At 49.6% G+C, this 20269-nt stretch overlaps 1 protein-coding gene across 1 annotated transcript in view; it reads right to left on the reverse strand.

The window, feature by feature from the left end:
- Efcab6 (EF-hand calcium binding domain 6) overlaps positions 1 to 20269 on the reverse strand; it is a 153747-nt gene that overhangs the window by 47376 nt on the left and 86102 nt on the right. The window contains exons 14-22 of the mRNA XM_090328864.1: positions 18913 to 19080; positions 16338 to 16397; positions 16079 to 16239; positions 14030 to 14194; positions 12083 to 12251; positions 7602 to 7716; positions 6522 to 6655; positions 3912 to 4144; positions 451 to 547 (exon numbers count right to left, since the gene is read on the reverse strand). Coding sequence (XP_090184990.1) covers positions 451 to 547; positions 3912 to 4144; positions 6522 to 6655; positions 7602 to 7716; positions 12083 to 12251; positions 14030 to 14194; positions 16079 to 16239; positions 16338 to 16397; positions 18913 to 19080 — 1302 coding nt within the window. The remainder of the gene's footprint in view (positions 1 to 450; positions 548 to 3911; positions 4145 to 6521; positions 6656 to 7601; positions 7717 to 12082; positions 12252 to 14029; positions 14195 to 16078; positions 16240 to 16337; positions 16398 to 18912; positions 19081 to 20269) is intronic.

Genomic DNA, 20269 nt, shown 5'->3' on the forward strand with positions numbered 1-20269 from the left:
GGTCTGAGGATGACAGTTTCAAGCCAGCTTAGGCAAAACAGTCCATAAGACTCATATCTCCAACTAACCAGGAAAAAAACTAGAAGTGGAGCTGTAGCTTGAGTGGTAGAGCACTAGCCTTGAGGGAAAAAGTTAAGGCACAGCGTCCAGGCCCTGAGTTCAAGCACTGAGAGTTCCACTACAATAACCAAAATTAGTTTGTCATATTTTTTCATTCCAGTTTTTAATCCTGAAAAAGCATTAGCAATGTCTCTGTGCATTCCTGCAATGACTGATCTTTTTAAACATCCTCTGACCTTGAAAGTAAGAATTTAGTTTGATGGACTATTTTAAGGACACATGGAGTCAACAAATTGGATGAGCAAAGTTGCCTCCCATCCCAGAGTCTGGATGATTAAGTAAGCTTGGAATAGATTTCCTTTCCTTTTAAGGGAATCATCGTTTCCTCACCTTAGACAAGTCTGCCCATCTGTTTTTTGCTTTGGTAACAAGATACTGGTGAGCCTGTTCACAGGCTAGGTCTGAATCCGCAACTTTCTGCTTGGATCTTAAAAGGAAAATAAATAAATAAATAAATAAATAAATAAATAAATAAATATGCTTAAATTTAATGGCCTTTGAATCTCCCAATCGCCCCTTTCCCCATTTCTTTCAAAGATATCATTTAAGTCTGTTATTTCACATCTGGTCTAACTTAATTCTTAAAATACAGTCTTATTTCCCTAGCTGCATGGTAGAGAAGTCTTCTTAAACTTTGTAAGGTCCTGTTCATTTTCAGATAAATGCGATTCAATTTTTTAATTTTTATTTTTACCACTACACAAAACAAGGGCTCATTTATTCTCAGAGGCAGGAAACATAATTTAACATGAAGGGTCTTAGGAAGAACAAAACTGCAGACTGTATTTCTGAACTTAGAAGTTAGGTGATAACACAAACCCAAGTAGACAGTAAAGTGTAAATCAGTTCCCACTTCCTAGGTGCAGTTGATGCTCAAAGACTAGTTATAGGATTTAAGCACAATCAGACTTCTGTTGTATGTACTCAGAAAATGATAGACAACGTAAGCGCGTTCAAAGAGAGCCTTGTGTTAGGCAGGGGATAGTGAAACCCACGAGAGGCTGGGGCTGCAAAAATGCTGGATAGCCCGGCCTGTTCCTCTCATAAGATAACCAGGATCCAAGTTCTACTGAAATCCCGACTACTCAGGAGGCTGAGATCTAGACAGCAAGCTTCAAAGCCAGTCTTGGCAGGAAGGGCTGTGGATTCTTATTTCCAATTAACCAGCAAAAGGCTGGAAGTAGAGCTGTTGCTCAAGTGGTATCGTGATAGTCTGAATAACAACAACAACAAAATCAAGCAAGAGCGTGAGGCCTTATTTTCTAGTCCCAGTACATACACATACACACGTGCGTGCATATAATCAGAGAAGCGAACGTATCGCAGTCCATGGTCCAGTGAGCTCCTGCCTCCAACATTACCTCTCCAGCTCCTTGCCATTGCCTGTCTCTGCCCTCCCCTCTGACACCCTCCCATTACCACACCAAGTGGCTTACCCACAAAGCTGTCCCACCTGGGCCTGGCCTCGCCTTCTTTTTGGCCCCATCTCTCTCCAACTGCCTACCGGACAGAATCTCAAGGGCCGGGAAGGGTCCGGAACTCTGAGCTGCAGACCTCTCTCTGTTTTACCTAACTGGAAACGTTTCTGAAAGGTTGATAGGATCATAGCATGTTTTTACCACTTTTAATTCTCCTATCTTTTGGGGAAAAAAAATCACTTTAGGGATGTGCGAGAAACAAGCATGTTCTCAATGAAGGTAAACCAGGGGAATTTGTCACTGACAGGCCTGTTCTCAAAGATGCGCTAATGGAGGTTTCTGGGGGAAGGAAAGCAGTGGCGGCAAGGAGTGCAGAACTTCAGGAATAAAGGGCGAGCAGCAGAAAGGCAAGAATCTGGGTAAAACTGTAACACACTGCTTTTCTTCAGTGCTCTAAAATACATGGAAAGCATGAAGCGGCAGGACTAGAAGAGACAGGGCGTGGCTGGGACTGCAGCACTCCTCTCCTGGTGGCTGGTCCGAGAAACAGAAAATCAGAATCCAGATGATCAAAGCCAGGCACAGTGGCTCACACGTGTAGTCCCCCAGTGCCTTTCGGGAGGCTGAGGTCTGGGGGTTCAGCTTTGAAGTCCAGGAGACTCTTCATCTCCAACGAACCATCAAAAATCCAGAAGTGGTAGAAGACCAGCCAAATGAGAGTGCAAGACCCTGAGTTCAAGCCCCAGTGCCGTGTGCACACGTATGCACATGCATGTGAATGCCCGCACACACACACTCACACTCACACACACACACACACACACACACACATGCACACACAGAATCTTCTCTTCCACAAAGTGATGAACTTTTCCAATATGTTCCGGTAATTCAAGTAGTCTGAAAAGACAGGAGGCTGAGGGGCAAAGAGGGAAGGAAGCTTCTAGAAAGGGAAGCCCTGGAAGTTGGCAGGATAGGGAAGTGTGAGGCTGGGGAAGGGGAAAGGCGCGCCCCCTAGGCAGTGGAGGGACACCCTCAAACCAACTTGCCCACCACCCCTCAAAGGCGGGCAAGGGTGAAGCAGCGCAGAGGAGGCCTGGTGGGAGGAGGGCGGGGCCTGGTCAGCAAACGGCAGGGCTCTTGAATTCGCTAGGCCGTTTCTCCCCAGGACTGCTGCAAGCTAAGCCAGGTCTTAGGGGCTCCAGCCTCCCTTCTTTGAAGAATCTTCACTTTCCGCCTAGGGTAAGGGATCTCCTCACCTGCACCCATGCTGGCAGGCTTCCTGCTGTCCCTTGGCTGTGAACAACCTGTCTTCTAGCTGCCCCTGACCAACTCCTGCCCGCACATGGAGGACCAGCTCGAGCGCTGAGACCCTGTCACCTCTCTGTCAGTCCTGGGCCAGCACCCAGGGAGTGAACTGGTGCAGACTGCAAGCTGAGCTGCTTGCTGCGGGGTGAAGACTGCACTCTGCGGTTGGAATTTTTTTTTCATGTTAATTCTGTGTGCGTCCTCTAGAAAATTCTTTCGATTTTTTTGTTCTGTCTTAATGCCAAGCAATCAAGCCTCACATTAAAGCATCTCCTACCCTGAGCTTGGATGCAGGTGTCCAACTCATATCACATGATCTTACAAGAGACTACAGTCATTTTCTTGCTTTCATTTTATTTTAGTTTTTTAGTGGCAACCAAAATACAATCTATGAATTCTGGAGAGGCAATCGAATACAGTGCCAGAGTGAAGAGTGCTCTGCGGCCTTGTAAGGAGGTGGCACAGCCTGGCCCAGTGGCTGTGTTTCTGGTCACCCCAGCAGGCTGGAGCCCCAGGGCCCGGGGTGCTATTATGGCGCCAGAAAGGCCAGAAAGGGCAGAAACGATGCCAGAAAGGCCTCTCTTGTGTGTCAGCACACTACTCCGCATTTCAGAGCTTTGGTTTTTTTTTCCTTTCTTTTTTGTGCTAGTACTAGGGCTTCAACTCTGGGCCTTGCACGCTGGCTTAAGCTCTGTGACTCAAAGCTGGTGATCTACCACTTGAGCCATGGGCTCTACTTCTGGCTTTTTACTGTTTAAAGTCTCAGACTGGTCTGCCTGGACTGCCTCCTAGGCTATCAAGTCTTCTAGGTATCACAACTGGGCAGGGAAGAGCTGACTGGCTACCCCACGTACAGACACATGCTGCCTGGGGCTGCCGCCATTTCCGATTGGGGTGGGGTGCTTCTCTGCCTTCATGAAGGAGGCCCCATGCTCGTGGGAGGAGCCGGGGACACAAGCCCAGTGCCGAGACTGCCGTGGCCAGGGCCAGGGCTGAGGGTAGTGGGCAGAGGTGCAAAGGAGTCCCTGAGTCTCCAGGGGCATCACAGCTCAGTGTGGGACTCACCTTATGAGTCTTTGGGGTGCTTCATCTGTCCTGGGGGTTCTTTTCTCACAGAGGTTCCGAAATTCCCGGAAATTTAGAGTGACACTAGGTCTCAAGCCAAGGAGGCTGAGGAAGTGCTCGAACTCATCATCCTTCATGTTGAGCAGCAGTTGCAGAAGCAGTCTGTGGAAATCATGCATGCTGATTATGCCGTCCATGTCAGTGTCTATCTTAAAGAAGGCGGCGTAGGGGTCCTAGAAACAGAAGGCACACGTCAGGGGCCTTCCCAGTGGCTGGGGACACTCGCTCCCAGCCCCGTGCAGGGACCCCTGCAGGACCTTGGGGCTTGGCCTCCCTTTGGCAGTGGCTTTCTGGGATTTCAGAGGCTTCTCCAGAATGGGAGGCCTCACTCTCAGGTTTTCTCTCCAGACATTTGGCATCTGCACTTCCCGGTGAGGGGCAGGGAAGAGCTGGCTTGGCTAGCGCTCCCCAGGCTTTGGGAAGTGGCCTGGGTTCCCCAGTGCTGGAGCTGGGGAGCCAGCCTGCCGGCCCTCCATGCAAGCCCTCTGCTCTGCCCGCAGTGCTGCTGGGGCCAGGGGATCCATTGTAAAATGCCACAGCAAAGAAAGGCTCCACGTCTCCTGGGCTCATTGTGAGGTGTGCAAGGCATAACCCAGAGAAGGGGTCTGGCAGGTTAAGTGCTCTAAAACGCAGACTGTCAGATTTCTGTTGCCTGAAGTGGGACAGCACAGGGAAGCTCTACGTGACAACGTGTTTTTCATTATGCTCCTCCTGGGAACCAGGCTGAGAAATCAACGCAGCCCCCTGCCCCCACCAACACCTCTGTCACCACAGGCATCCTGGAGGCACAGAGCGGCCCTGACATGGCTCAGGTCTGATGACGAGCTCTGAGCCTGTGGCTAGGTCTGCCCTGCTGCACACTCTCCATTTATTCACCCATGTCTGCAACCACTTGCTGAATACCATGGAAATCAATTTAAAGATCCTGCCCTGACTCTCTGAGCTGTCATCCCCTTCGGGAGCTGTGGCCCTGCCCAAGTGGCTTCCAGGGCTGTTTGCTGGAATCCTAACTCTACCCAGCTCCAAGCCCTGGCTCCCTCGAGACACATCCAAATGAGGGGGGCAACGTAACCTCTTGAATGTCAAACTGAGCAAGGCCAAGGAAAACTCCTGGCCCCCAGCCTGTCTTCCCCGACCCTGGGCTTTCCCACCTGAGCAAGTGGTGACTTGCTCTAACCAGTCTGCCAAAACACACACCTCAGAGTCCTGGGGCTCCCCTCACAGCCGGTGCCCCGCTCCCCTTAGCCCTCTCTCTCTGCAGAGCACCGTGAAATCCACCCTTCCCAGCCAGGCACTGGTGGCTCAGGCCGAAAATCCTAGCTACTCAGGAGGCTGAGGTCTGAGGATCACAATTCAAAACCAACTTGGGTAGCTAAATCCTAGACTCTAATCCCCAAGAAACCAGCAAAAATGCTGTAAGTGGAGGTGTGGCTCAAGTGGTACAGCACCAACCTTGAGCGAAACATCTAAGCAAGAACAAGAGGCTTTGAGTTGAAGTCATAGTATACACACAGACACACCACCACCACCACCAAGCCAGCGACAGCAATTAAGCATGACAGATGACACAGAAAGTGTGAGGTCAGTGGCGTGCTGTTAGCCTCACTGCAGGGACATCCTTGGCCCCTCGGTGCTCTGGGTCCACTCTCCCAGTTTATAACCTTCAGAAGTGCACACATTTGAACAATGCCTGCTTTTCTGCCTTCCACTTCTCACAGCAAGGGCTCCTACATTTATTCTATGGGATTTGCATTTAACTGTGATTCCACTTCCTGGCTATAGCAATCCCCATCTCCAGCCCGCAGTTTCTCCAGCTGTAAAATGGAAACACCAACTCTAGAAGCTTGGATAGGTGTCAGCTGATGACAGGAAAAATCACATAGGCAGAGGAGAATGTGCAGAAGCCAGGGGCAGGGCCATGGAGTACAGTGTGCAGCAAGCAGGATGGGGGTTCTTAGCTGCAGCTGTAGAGGAGCCAGGCCAGACAGAGCTGGGACTGAAGGGTTAGGGACGGGGTTCATCACACACTTCTCTTTTTTTCTGTTGTTGTCAGATTTGAACTTGGCCTGGGCACTGTCCCTGAGCTCTTCAGTTCAAGGCTACTACCCTACCCCTTGAGCCGTAGCACCAATTCCAGTTTTCTGGTGGTTCATTGGAGATAAGAATCTCGCGGGCTATAGTTTAGTTCCCTAGGCTAGCTTTGCACTGGGATCCTCAGATTTCAGCCTCCTGAGTAGCTAGGATTACAGACATGAGCCACTGTGCCGGGCATCACACCCTTTCTTATTAGAAATTGTCCTCTTACTGCCAGAGCCTTAGACTAGACCAGATCCCTAGCAGGGCCTCATTGATCCAGCTGGCATTGCGCATGTTCCAGTGGTGGGATCTATGGTGTCCCTTTCCTCTCTCCCTCCCTCTCACCCACCCTCTGCGCTTCCCTTCCCCCAGTAAAGTACAGGCTGACTGACTCAGGAAGAGCAGACGTCAGAACCACAAAGAGAGGGCTGCGGGGTGGGAGCAGCGGGGAGTCCTAGGCAAGCCACATGTTACCCGGAAAAACTCCTTCAGGCGCTTGGGGAAGAGTCTCATGCATTCCTCTGCAGTTATAAAGTAGCTGTTCAAGGAAAGTTTGGAAGAAAACTGAGAGCGAGGTGGCAATGCTACTGGCCAGTTAACTTTAGAATCTGAAACAGACATAAAAAGGAAAGAAAGAAAGAAAGATACCTGTTAGTGCTACCTACAGCTTCTCCATGAGCCACACTGCTTCTCTTCTTGAACCTCGTGAACTGTGACACAGTTCTCGGGTCCGAGGATGCACACAGCATCAACTCTGTCACTAAAGACCCCAGTTCCCACGTGCGAGGTGGTGACCCACTCCACACACTGGGCCGGGACTGCATCCTGTTCTCCTTTCAACTCCTGGAGACAACAGATAAGGACTCCTGGGGACCTGTCCGGCCGTCAGGTGTGTGTTCATCCTTCTCTGCTGGTGGACGCTACTCCGAACAGCCCACCCACCCATCAGACCCTGTGCCAGGCCCTTCCAACCACCCAAATAGCTTCCACGTCTTAAGTCTTAGGAAACGTGCCCCATTCTTCCTCAGGGGAGCTGGAGCTCAGAAGGACCACAGGGCCTCAACCGTGCTTGGGCTACACAGCCAAGTGGGGTCCTATAGGCTTCCAAAACATCATGCCTGCCTGTGTACCCCCACGAAGGAAAGGGAGTGGGTGAGGAAGTAGGAGGGGAAAGCGTTAAGTCTAGCACAGTTCTCTGCCGGGACTGTCTTTACACTGCTGTCCTCCACGTCACAGCTTCCCAAGTGGCTGGGCTTAGAGGCATGGGACAAGGTGCTTGGTCCAGGGGGTAGAACTCAAAGGCCACAAGTCCTTCAAAGAGGAGAGCAGTGGAGTAACGCAGCACCATCTGTGCTCTGAGTCTGCAGAAGATTCAGGCTGAGCTCCACATTCAACATTCTACTTCACTAAGCAACATGAAGGATAAAATTAAGAAAAAAATGTGTGCCCCCAACCCTGGAACACAGACGACCTTGGCCCCTCGCTGCCCTGCCCTGAGCAGCGTGTGGTGCCGCAGGCCGCGGGCCCTGGGGGAGTGCACCTGGCGCCAGCTACCTTCAAATCCTGCTGCGAAGTCCAGGTAGCTCATGCCTTCCTTCCGGTAGCCTATCTTGGAGGTGAGCTCAGCAAACTGAGTGTCATCCATGGGCATCCCACTGCCTTCCAGGACCTGGTGGGGACAGGGCGAGGGGAGGCATCAGTGTCCCAGCTGTCACAGTTGGGCCCAGGCCCTCCTGCCCTGCCCTGGGCTCCCGCCTGCCACTGTTACTTGTCTGCCTACACCCAGGCTGGGCTGGCTCCCGGCTCCTGAGGCCCCAGCGAGGGTACCTGTGTGTCTGTTGAGCTGTGAATGAGCCATGCGCTCCAGCAGCCCTCTTCCAAGATGCTGTGTTTAGATCTCTATTCACACATGTCCAAGGACACACAGACACGAGGAAGCAGGCTGGGGGGGGGGGGGGCGTGGGCACATTTCCTTTCCCGTTCTCTCAGTCCATTTGAGCATGTGGGGCGGGGGCCGCGGGAACATGTGCCCCCTGCACCTCCCTATCCTACAAACACGAGCCGAGCGGAAATGTCCCAACGCCATCTGTCTCCCGAGAGGAACACAACTGCTGGCCAGCTCTAGGCCGCTGACATCCTTGGGTCAAAGGCTCAGTCAACAGCCCAGCTGTCTACACAAAGGAGGCTGCACCCCAAGGGAGCTGGGGTACAAAGAGAAGACACTTCTCTTTGCATCGAGGAGGCATGGATTTTCTTCTAGCAATGACCATAGAATGAACCATCCTTCAAAATGGATCCATGTCAAGTGTCAGAGCTGGCTGGGATGGCTCACCACGCTGCGGGGAGAGGATAGAGGCTTTCTGGGAGGGCTGTGAAGAAAGAGTAGGGGGCACTGTGGAGTGTCTGCCCAGGTGCCAAGAGATAGAAGAACACCCGAGGGGTGTCACGTTTATTGACACTAGTAGGGAGCCCGAGGGGGTGGGACGTGAGGGATCAATGGTGGCGGGGAGGCTGAAGGCCCCGTGGCCCCCACAGGGGGACCAGTAGCCCGAACCCATCCAGAGCATGACAACTGTGCTGCACCTCTTGGCCGAGCCCTGCACCCTTTGTCGGGGATCGGGGCATGCATGGTATTGGCTGCGCCGGCTCTGCCCTGTGTGACCGGCACTGCAGGGCCAGCTAGAATGGCACCTGTGCAGGGCCCACGTGTAGGGCATGAGAGGGTCCTCTCACAGGCGCACTGGCCACCCCAGCGCCAAGAGAAGATGCTCTTCACAAGCCCCCTGTGAAGGTGGGGAAACTGAGGCTTCCCGTGCCTTGCATGACTTGCCTTCAACACGTGACTGGAATTAGCTGACTGAGGGGTGGAATGAGGAGGTTATTGTTGGAATAAAGAAGCTGGGCAGGATTCAGAGCAGGAGAGGCAGGAGTGCACAGGACTAGCAGGGGAGGAGGGGGCAGCCTGCCATGGTGAGCGCTCAGGGCCACCTCACATGGGGAAGGCTGACTGGAGGTTTGGTGAAGGCCCCGAGGCCCCCAGTAGGGATGGATGGGGGTCTGCAATGGTTCTACCAGGCTCTCTTGTACTCATCTGCTGTTGGGGCCCTGATGGCTCTGGGTGCCAGCCCCAGACTGGACCCTGCCCTGCTCTACAAGCAGCAGGTGGCCCACACTTAAGTAAGTGCTATGAGCTGTGCCTTGAAGCCTCCATGCTTTGTCATGAAGGTGGCTTCAGAGGCACTCTGAGACCTGCAGGAGGCGGGCAGCTGTGCTTTCAGCAGGACTGGGAAGGGCTGGGGCTCCTGGCATGGGGGGGGGGGTTGGTGGGGGCTCTGAGGGGAGGGAGCAGGGCAGAACTCCAAGGCCCGCCTGAGAGCCGGCACTACTGACTGGGAATCCCAGGCCAGCTGTGCCCAGGCCCAGCTCTGGGGTGACCACTGTCCCCAAGTGGGGTGGTGAGAGGGTTTAGACAAGGTTGAGCCCACCAGGAGCACCCAGAGGCAGTGGGTCTCTGCCTTGCTTTGAAAAACAATTCCATATTTTGAAAACAATTACACATGAATTATTCATTGCAAATTCTTCCTGCTTAGTCCTTTCACAAAAACATATGTAATGGAGAGGAAGAAATGTCTGTAGGCAAATGTTTCTTAGCCTGGAGGACCGTGAAGCACCACCACAGAGGAGCCAGCCATGCTGCAAGCAGCCCCTGGGCACGGAGAGCCACAGGGCCCCATGGGGCACCCTGAGCTTATGCCCCCCCCCTCAAGCCCCTTCTCTGGAGGAACACCCCGTGTCTCCAGGGCCTCTGCAGGGGCTCCCTGGCCTGACTCAGACAGACAGAGCAGCAAATCAACTGGAGTCAACACAACCCTAGGCGATTTCTAGCACAATAGAAGGAAGGCTCTGGGCAATGTTTGTAAACAGACTTAAAAGCCAGTTCTGTCCTAGTAGTTCCCCAGAGTGGCACAGCAGGGCATGGCCTTCACCGTGGAGTCACTGGAGTCACGGCTGGGCCCTGTGGTGTGACTCCAGCGCATGGCTGGTGCTGGGTGCTCGGTGCATGTTGAGTGGAGAAAAGAGCCAGAGCATGAGCCGCCAGGGTGGGACCCAGCCACTGCTCGGGGAGGACCCGCCCAGAGGCTGTCACCAAAGCTTCCAGCTTCCGGTGGAGTTCGTACTGCGGCATGCCACTCACAACACAGAAACTGGACAACCAACCAGAGCCCTCCCCCGGGTCCTTCATGCCTGGGGTCTCATTCGTTTTGCATTCACATATACCCCAAAAACAACGCTACCAGATTTTCTTTGAGCACTCCTATAGTTTTTAGTAAAGAGTTAAGTGGCCGTTCGTATTTAATCAGATGCTTACTGGGTGGGGGCTTCTTAAACAGTCGCCTTCCTTAAGCCCAAGAATTCCCTGCAGCATTGCTTGTGCTGGAGAGGGTCAAGGCCAATAATCACCATGGTTTTTCTTTTAAGTCACTTGATCTGAAGACATCATCTTGATTCTGGAAGGAGATCGGCTGGGCATAAAATCCAGAGGTGAGGGAGCTTGCCTTGGATTGCCCCTCCTTGCTGGGCTCCGTCGACTCTGCCTCCAGATCGGCCTGGGCTAGCTTCGGTCTGTCTAGAACTGCTTTGGAGAGCTCTCTTTCAATTTAATTTTTAGCAACTTGCCTGTAATTTTCTTGGTTTTTACTCTACTTGGAGTTTTGTAAGGTTCTTAAATTTGCAAGTCTATGCCTTTCTCCCAGTTGGTACGTTTACCATTGTTTCTCTCTACGTCTTCTTCCCTTGCGTTTCCTGCTCCTCCTGAGGCTGCAGGAATGCAGACGTTAAACGGGTGGACAGTGTTCTGTGCTGTCTTGAGGCATTACTCTCTTTGCAGTGTTTTACCTTTTACTCTCTGGTTCACTTCATCATTTAACCTCTATCTGCAAACACCCACCAACTCCTTTTGTCTCTTTACTCCGGGGCCCAGCCATCCGGCAATCGTTTTATTTCGTAACTCTTACCTTCCAATGCCAGATCTTCCACTCAGCTCTCTATTTTTCTTGTTTTCCTCCCTCTTTTGTGCCAGTACTAGGGCTGGAAGTCAGGGCCCTGGGTGCTTTGCCACATCTCTCCTTCCGGCATTCTTGGTTAATTGGAAATGATGTCTGGGACTGACTTGGGACGGTAATCCTCAGATCTTTGTTTCCTGAACAGCTAGGTGATAGGCCTCAGTTGATGGCACCTGAATCTTTTTTTTCTTTTCAGTTTTTTTGGGGGGAGGGAAAGGAGGAGGTCTAGATGATTCCAACTTCCTGAACCCCCCCCCACGAGGCACCTGTCCTGTCCTCTGTAAACGTGTTGAGATGAGGCTCCATAAGGCCCAGAAAGAAGACACTGCCCTGGACACTAGGAGAAGAGTGCCGACAATGGCTCTTGATTAAGAGCAGGAACTCTTCTTAGAAATCTATTTCCATGACTACTTCTCAATTTGCCCACATGGACACTCGTGTAAGTTAGCTGCAGCTCTCCCTAACAAGAGCCAGAGTGAGCCAGCAGGGTTTTCACTGGAAATGTAAACACTCATTTAAATTCCTGGGCAGTCTAGGTAGAGCCTTGAAGCTGAGCCCTTTTGGGCAGAAACCTACCAGTTCCCCACAGTGCATGCAAATCAGGGCTTGCAAACGTCTCACTGCTAGGTTTCCTGCAGCCATCCAGTTATGTCACTGCAGTGTCATGGGGACTCTTCACTAACACCACAGACTGGAGCAGTGTCGCCCACCCCGCCCCCCCACCCCAGTGTCAGGTACATGGTAGAGCCAAACAGTGTGGCAAGCAAGGCTTTGTTTGAAGAGTTTACCTTTGATAACAGACCACACCCACTTTGGAAGTATTCTGGGAGGAAATTTGCCAAGGACAAGTTTTGGTCAGAACAATCCTTAACACTGCAGACTGATGCCTGGGAATGGCACTGCTTTGCCCTGGGGTGACGCCTGAGGGCCACCTGCCTCCGGTGCTGCTCAGCTGAATGGGTGCCATCCTACCTTCCGGAAGTCCTGCCTGGTAATCTTCCTATCCGGCTCCTTGCTGATGTCAAGAAAGTGCTTTCGGAAGACCGGGTCCTGCTGCTGGATGCAGTCCTTGAGTTTTTCGATGGCCTCTTCTTTGGTCATGGTCTTAGTCCTGGCTGTTTTATTCTCCGGGGACTGGGTGCTAGGATGGCAAGCAGGTGTCAGTACACGTGGTGCTTGCTGCTACAGCAGAGTGCCTCCTAAGCCCTCACCTGTTCTCCACTCTCCCCCAGAACTGGCAGCAGCACCACATCCACAGCAGGCCCTGTGTGACAGGCCGCAGTGCTGGCAGTGTGGACCCCAGGAGACTATAACCCTCACCCAAGACTCTGGACTGTGATGGGAGGGAATGGCATGGCAGAAAGGGGCTTTATGCACTGGAAAAAATTGAAGTTGGAGCCCACTGAGGAAAGAAAGGGAGGGAGACAACCACCGCTACAAGTCCAGCTGTGGGTTTACAAAATATAAAGCCTTTGTGATGGACCCATGTGAATGTACATGTGTGTATGTGTGTGTGACAGTACTTGAGGATATAGCATGTGGACATTTAAGTGTGCATGTGTACAAGAATGTGTGTGCTTGAGTGTACCTACAGTGTCTGAGTAGGCTGTGTCAATGTGTGTGTGTGTGCATGTGTGCATGCAGGTACGTATGTGTGAATGTATGAGAATGTGCATATTTGTGCAGGAGTGTGTACATATTCACCTGAGCATGCATTCATGCATTCATGTCACATGTGTGTATGTGCACATGAGCTTACAAGTGTGTGCACGAGGGCATCATGTGAATGTGTGTGCAAAGTGTGACTGTGAACGTGCATGGGAGTGTGTGTGGCTATGTCCCAGTTTGTCTCTGTGTATACATGAGTGTGACTTGTGTGAATGTGCACAAATGTGACGTGTGGGTGTGAGTGTGCACATAGGTGTTTGGAGGTTAGCAATTTCCTCAGCTCTCTGAGGTCTCCTGGGCCTGCTGGGGTGTGGCTGGAGCACGAGAGGGGCCTCCGGACCTCCCATCTGCCCGTCCTCCTGACTCCTGTCCACCCTGGCTCCCAGTGCTGCGAGAATCGCCACATTTCACCATGCACTTGACCGCTATTACTTCCATCCTCGGTTTTAGGAAGCCGACCCATCTTATCGCTGAATTCTTAATCTTTCTCTTAGAGTACTTTCTGCCCATTTATAAAGCAGTCACTATTGAAAAGCTGGGTATTCAGATTTCATTAGCATATCATTAAATGACTAGGCTATCATTAAAATATTCCCACTGCTCTACACTTAAGAACTTTTAAAAAGGGAATGACAAAGGAAAGGCTGTGGAATTTTACCTTCAGTGTAGATTTATGCTAAGCTATGAAGAAGCAAGTTAAACTAATATCTTTTCATTACACTAAACCTGTATCTTTTCAAAAGACAGAAGAGCTATAGAATATTCTAAAGGCCGACTTTCCATAGATTTGCTGAGTGTGTTTTATTGTTATAATTCAATTTCGCAGTCATTTTAATAATCCTATCACTTGTATTGGAAGGTGTTAAGTGACTTATGTTTTGCGCTAATGTTAGATGCTGGTAAGAACCGGTGTTTCTGGAAAATGACAGGTGGTGTGTGCACACAGCATGGAAACCCAGGGCTGTGGGCAGCTGACAAGGTACTGAGTCCCGGATGCTTGACCCAGGCTGGCCCTGGAGGAAGGACTGGAGGCAAGTCCCCAGCCTGCAGGCTGTAGGGCAGGCATTTCTAAAACAAGCAGGCAGGTCTGCTCATTCCTATGAACTTGCAGGCTCCAAAATTCTCTTACTCTAGTAATTGCCTATACGGTATGCTGCTTTCTTATTAGAACACCTACTTAGCCAGCAAAGGTTTAATCAATGCTCATCCCACGTGAGGTTTTGGTTCTTCTTTTGTTCTGTTTCACATTACCTCTTGGGAAGACTGCCATTCTTTGGCTCCGGTTTCTGAGTCTCTCCACCTGCCATATCCTTCTGAGATGGGGAGACAGTGGGATGGCTGTTAACACTTAAGTACTCCATAAGTTTCTTGTAAAGAATTCTTCCTGAAGTTGGGTCATGGAACTTATTGAAGAGTCTGGATTTGAAGAGTAATCAGGGCACACCATTAGAATGGATGGAGTTCCAAAGACTAACCCCATGAGCTGAACATGATGCACGCCTGCAATCCCAGCACCTGGAAGGCTGAGGCAAGAGGATCGAAGGTTCAAGAAGCCTGAGCTGAGCAGTAAGACCCTGCCCCCAAAAGAGGGAGGATGGATCCTGATAATTATCACCCTTCCTTCCTTCCCTCCCTCCTTCCTTCCCTACCCCCTTTCTTTCTTTCCTTTGCTCTCTTCCCTTCCTTTTTCCTTTTCCTTTGTGTCTTTTTCCTTTCTTCCTTTATTATTCCCCTCCCCCCTCCCCTTTCCTCCTCCCTTTCTTCTTCTCTGCTTATCCTCCCCACTGGGGACTGGATTCAGGGCCTAGCGCTTTCTAGGCAGATGCTCACCACGGAGCAATGCCTCCAGCCCCTTTCTGCATTAGTTATTGTTGAGGTGGCTATTGCTATATGCCAAGCTGGCCTGAGCTGTGACCTTCCCCTTGTCCTTGGGGATGGCAGGTGGATGCCTCTGCACCCAGCTACTGTGATTCCTTGCATCTGCAATGACAGAAACACTCCACCATACACAGCCATCAATTGAGATGGGGTTTTGAGGTTTTGTTGTCTGAGGTAGTTTGAACCATGACCCTCCAATACTCACACACACACACACACACATACACACACACACACACACACACACACACACACACACACACACACACATATTTACTCCTAAGTAGCTAGAATCACAGGCTTTAGCCACCAAGCCTATCTAGGTGATTACATCTTTCATCTATTGTTCAAGGTAGTATAAAATAATTGTACAAACACTTACTATGATATTTTAGCCAGTGAATGTTTTTGGGGGGGTGGTTGTGATCATGGGGCTTGAACTCAGGACCTGCGTACTGTCTTTGAGCTCTTTTGCTAAGGATAGCTCTTTACCACTTTGAGCCACAACTCCATTTCTGGTTTTCTGAAGGCTACTGGAGATAAGAGTCTCATAGACTTTCCTGTCCAGGCTGGCTTCCAACTATGATGCTCAGATCTCAGCCTCCTGAGCAGTGAGGGTTACAGGTGTGAGTCACCAGGGGTGGGTCCACTGAATATACTGTTACCAAAAGAACTAGCCATTGCCCCCAAAGATGCCAGCGCACATCTACATAAAGAATTATTCAATATATATATAGCTTACTAGCCAAAAACTTAAAAGAAGCCTTATGTTTACAGACAGATAAATGAATACACTAATTAGAAAAGTTGTCTAGCGGCCACGAGTGCTTGCCTAGCATGCATGAAGCCCTGGGTTTGATTCTCAGTACCACATACACAGAAAAATGGAAGTGGGTGCTTATGGGGCTCAAGTGGCAGAGTGCTAGCCCCAAGCAAAAATATCCAAGGACAGTGCCTAGGCTCCAACTTCAAGTCCCAAGACTGGCAAAAAAAGAAAAGAAAAGAAAAGTTGTCTACATGTGAGAGAAAGACTTACGTTTTCAACAAATCAAAAGCAGTGGAGCCAAAGGCTCACATCTGTAACCCCAGCTACTCAAGAGGCTGAGATCTGAGGATCATAGTTCAAACGTGCCCAAGCAAGAAAGTCCTTGAGACTCTCATCTCTAATTAACCAGCAAAGAACTAGAAGTGGAGGGCTCTACGGATTCAGGTCGGACCCAGGCCCCACCGCTCAGTCTACCGTCTCCTTACCCAGCAGGACTTAGTAAGGACTAACTCCTATAACACAGGTTCAACCCAACATCTAGCAACGATTCAACACAGTGGCTAGGACCAATGTCACCTGTTAGCATTATGAAAAGACACAGAAAAAGCTTGATGGAAAATAGGAAATGAGTGAGTTTGGTAGGCAAAAACACTTACTTTATGAAATGCTCATTTGTTAAAAATGGGCAGAATATACGCATGACTCTCTTGAAATTAGTTCGACCAATGGTCCCTGTTTCTCCAAGGTCGTAGGATTGCAGCATGTTATAAAAAGCCACTTGATTCCTACTAATCACGTCCTGCACCTTCTCCTCCACCTAGTGGGAGAAATAAACACATTTACCTTGCTGTGGCCTGGCATCCAACAGCCTGTCTCTATAAGAAGGTGCTGGCAAAGACAGGGCAAGTCACTTACGGAGTCCCAGGCCAGGAAGAAGGGAATCTTGGTATCTGAGTTCAAGGACACTTTTCTCATCTAAGTGAGAGAGAAGCAAGTGTATAAATAAAACCATTTGCGTAAAGACGACGGGTGTCTACAAGGCAGTGGACTTGGATCTGACCAGGGTGCCCTTGGTTAGCCAAGAGCTTCAAGACTTGGAGCAAATAAGCGTGCATTTCCCTTGTCATTTGGAAATGGGGACAGCAGTGAACTTGAACCTATTAAGACATGAGAATCTATCATCTAGAAGTCAAATAAACATTAAGTACAAGAATGACGAGATGGTGGGATGGCCAATTGTACACAGTCACCATTGGACAGTCTGATGGTTTAAAGGCTATGGATGGACAAAGTCTGCAGCTGGGGCCTGGGGACTGGGAGCAGAGCAGGGAAGAAAAGAACTGCTCCCGGGAGCCCCTGTCACACCCTGAATGCTATAGTTCATTTGCATATTCCTCTTTCAAAATAATTACAGTGATGCATAAAACACATTCTTACATATCATTTTGCAATAATTCCCTTTCTGGCTGAGTGTCGGGGATGACTCACCCCTGTAATATTAGCTACTTAGGAGGGAGAGTTAGGGAGGGAGTTAGGCAGTTCAAGGCCAGCCTTGGTAAAGTATTAGTGATTCTTACTTCAACCAGCAGCTGAGTAGGGAGATATGTGCTTGTCATTGCAGCCACAGGAGAGGCTGAGATCAGGAGGACTGCAGTTCTATGCCAGCCTTGGTATAAAGGTGAGACAGCCCCCTCCCCCTGACTTATCAACCAAGGCTAGACACCAAGGCTGTGCACCTGTCCTGCTAGACATGCAGAAAGAGTAAATAGGATCTCACGTTGGCCCTGGTCCACATGCAGGATCTTATTAGCAAATAACAAAGGCAAAAAAGGTTCGGGTATGCCTGCAGCAGTAAAACTTCCTTTCTTACTGACTGCCAGTGGTGTTCAAACCTGTAATCCTAGCTACTCAGGAGGTTGAGATCTGAGGATTAGAGCTTGAGATCAGCCTAAGCAGAGAAGTCCAAGAGACTCCGTCTCTAATTAACAAAATGCTGGACTGGAGGTGTAGTTCAAGTGATGACATAACATCAGCTGAGCCAGTAAGCAAAGCCAGCGCATGGGAATCCAAGTTCACATTCAGTACTGCCAAAAAATGCAGAATTCCATACTAAAGCAATAATCCTGGAGTTACAAAAAAGCGTGCGCTTCAGTGTTCACACCATCAGCATTAACAACGGGGGGAAAGAACACAGGCGACATGGGAATTCTGTTTAAAAATTCTTTTTTTTTTTGCCAGTCCTGGGCTTGAGCTCAGGGCCCAAGCACTGTCCTTGGACTTTATCAAGGCTAGAGCTCTACCACTTGAGCCTCAGCACCACTTCCGGCTTTTTTCTATGTATGTGGTACAGAGGAATCGAACCCGGGTCTTTGTGCATGCTAGGCAAGCACTCTACCACTAGGCCAAACTCCCAGCCTCTGTTTAAAATTTTTACAGCATTACTTTTCTTTTTTCTTTTTCTTTTTTTTTCTTTTTTTTGTCAGTCACGGGGCTTGAACTCTGGGCCCAGACATTGTCCCTGAGCTTTTTTAAGCTCAAGCCATAGCACCACCTCCAATTTTCTAGTGGTTAATTGGAGATAAGAGTCTCATGGACTTTAGTGCCTGGGCTGGCTTTGAACCATGATCCTCAGATCTCAGCCTCCTGTATAGCTAGGATTACAGGTGTGAGCCACCAGCACCTGGCTTCAATAGTTTTGCCTTGAAGTTTTGGAGATTTTTTAAAATATCTAAATGGATATCTTACTTATTAACTGTATGATTATGATACTGTTGAATGAGTTGAGGAATGTGTTTGTGGTCTATTAAAACTATCTTCAAGCTGGGCGAGTTGGCTCATGCCTGTAATCCTAGCTACTCAGTAGGCTCAGATCTGAGGATCACGGCTCAAAGCAAGCAGGGCGCTAAAGTCTGTGAGACTCTTATCTCCAATGAACTACCAGAAAACCAGAAGTGGCACTGTGGCTCAAGGGGTATGGTGGTAGCCTTGAGCCGAAGAGCTCAGGGACAACACCCAGGTCAAGAGTTCAAATCCTACCACCACCAACAAAACAAAACCAAAAGCTACCTTCAAAGTGTTGCTAGGGTATTTTCATATTCACCAAGAGAAGTTTTCTTAAATATAGCTCCTTTACCATGATCTTCATGTCTTCACTTCCCATGTGAGCCATCACACCCAAAGCCCTCTGTCGACATTTTTAGTGAGAAGACACAAATAGAAATAAAGCAAGTGGTAGTCTAAGAGGACAAGTGGCACAAGGACAGCAGCTTTTTTCAGGCAGTGCATCTAAAGATACAGCTGCAAGTGGAATAGTGCTGTGGGCAGGAGGAGGGGCCGTGTCCTGGACTTGAAGGCAGGCTTTCAGAAATGCCAAATGCCCTACTGGACGTGAAAATCAACTTGGATGAGTGTGAAGTCACTGGCTGGTGAAGGTGCCATCTGAGTCGCCTTCCCCCTCCCACACTCCAGGGTTAGCCGAGCGGAGACTTACCCTAGGGGCATCTTCCAGCATATCCATAAAGGAGCTGACGTCAACCACGCCGAGGTTCTCAGGGTCAAACGCCTGCTGCAGTTCCTTGAATTCCGAGTCACTTAGTTTCACAACCATGCAGTCGAGGATGTATCGGAATTCTTCCCACTTGATCTGTCCATCAGGTGTCTGAGCACGAGAGTGCACATGAGGGAAGGCAAAAGAGGAGGAAATGAAGGGAGGAAGGGACAGATGTAGTCACACGATGTAAAACAAGGAACTGTCCACTTGTGGACAGGGACGGGAGGGAAAACTGGAGGGAGCAAAGGAAAGGGGACATGGTCCAAAAGGGACAGTCCTATTACCTGCTTAGGAAGGGTAACTAACCCATCTGCACAACATCTTCACAACAACTATACAACGTTTTAGAAAGGCAGGAAAAGCCTTCTGTATTTAGCGTCATCCAGCAGGGCAAGCTCTGGTCAGAGTTAGGACTTGAACGGCGAATAGCTCAGCTGCTGATACCATGAGCCATCCTCCCAGAACTACATCATTCTCTATCACCGTGCGGCCCTGCGGAAGAGCGAGGCTGGTTTCTGGGGGACAGGCTGACCCTTCCTCGTGAGGGCCTCTCTAGAGTGAAGAGTCTTCCTCCCCAGGAACTCACCTGCAGGCTCAGAACTTCCCAGCAGTTCCATTACAACTTGCCACGCTACTAAGAATATTAATAACGGCTGCTTTTGGTCTCACCAGACTCATCAATTACACAAATGGACAATTACTTAGTGAGAAAACTATCAGCCAGAACACGAGCAAACTGCTCTGACGAATTTCTTACCCAGAATAAAAAATGGTCAATAAGTAAATTAAATATGAAAATTGAGAGAGCTTGTTTACTGGAAAGACAGAGGAAATAAAGAACCCCTTCCTCACGGAGAGACATTGTGAATATTAACACACCCACAGTCTATTAAGTAGTGAAAGAGTACACGAATGTCAACTATTCATGTGATGCCTCAAAGCTGAAAAAGAAATAGGTTCTCTGTGTTAAGTTAAACCAGGTAATACAGGTGTGTTTATTTTTTGATTTTAGAATGTGAATCAACTTTCAGAAATCACTACGAACTAACTTTAAAAAAATTTTAGTAGGTTGTAAGACTTAAATTCCAGGCCTGGCTGCTGTCCCTGAGCTCTTTTTATTTTCTTACTAAAGGCTAGTGTTCTATCACTTTGAACCAAAGCTCCACTTCTGATTTTCTGGTGCTTCATTGGAGATAAAAGTCACAGGGACTTTTCTGTGTGGGCTGGCTTTGAACTGCAATCCTCAGATCTCAGCCTTCTGAGAGGCTAGAATTACAGGCATGAGCCACCCTCCAGC

The sequence above is a fragment of the Megascapheus bottae genome, chromosome 2 (genome assembly GCF_031878675.1).
Source record: "Megascapheus bottae isolate mThoBot1 chromosome 2, mThoBot2.hap1, whole genome shotgun sequence".
Lineage (NCBI taxonomy): Eukaryota > Metazoa > Chordata > Mammalia > Rodentia > Geomyidae > Megascapheus > Megascapheus bottae.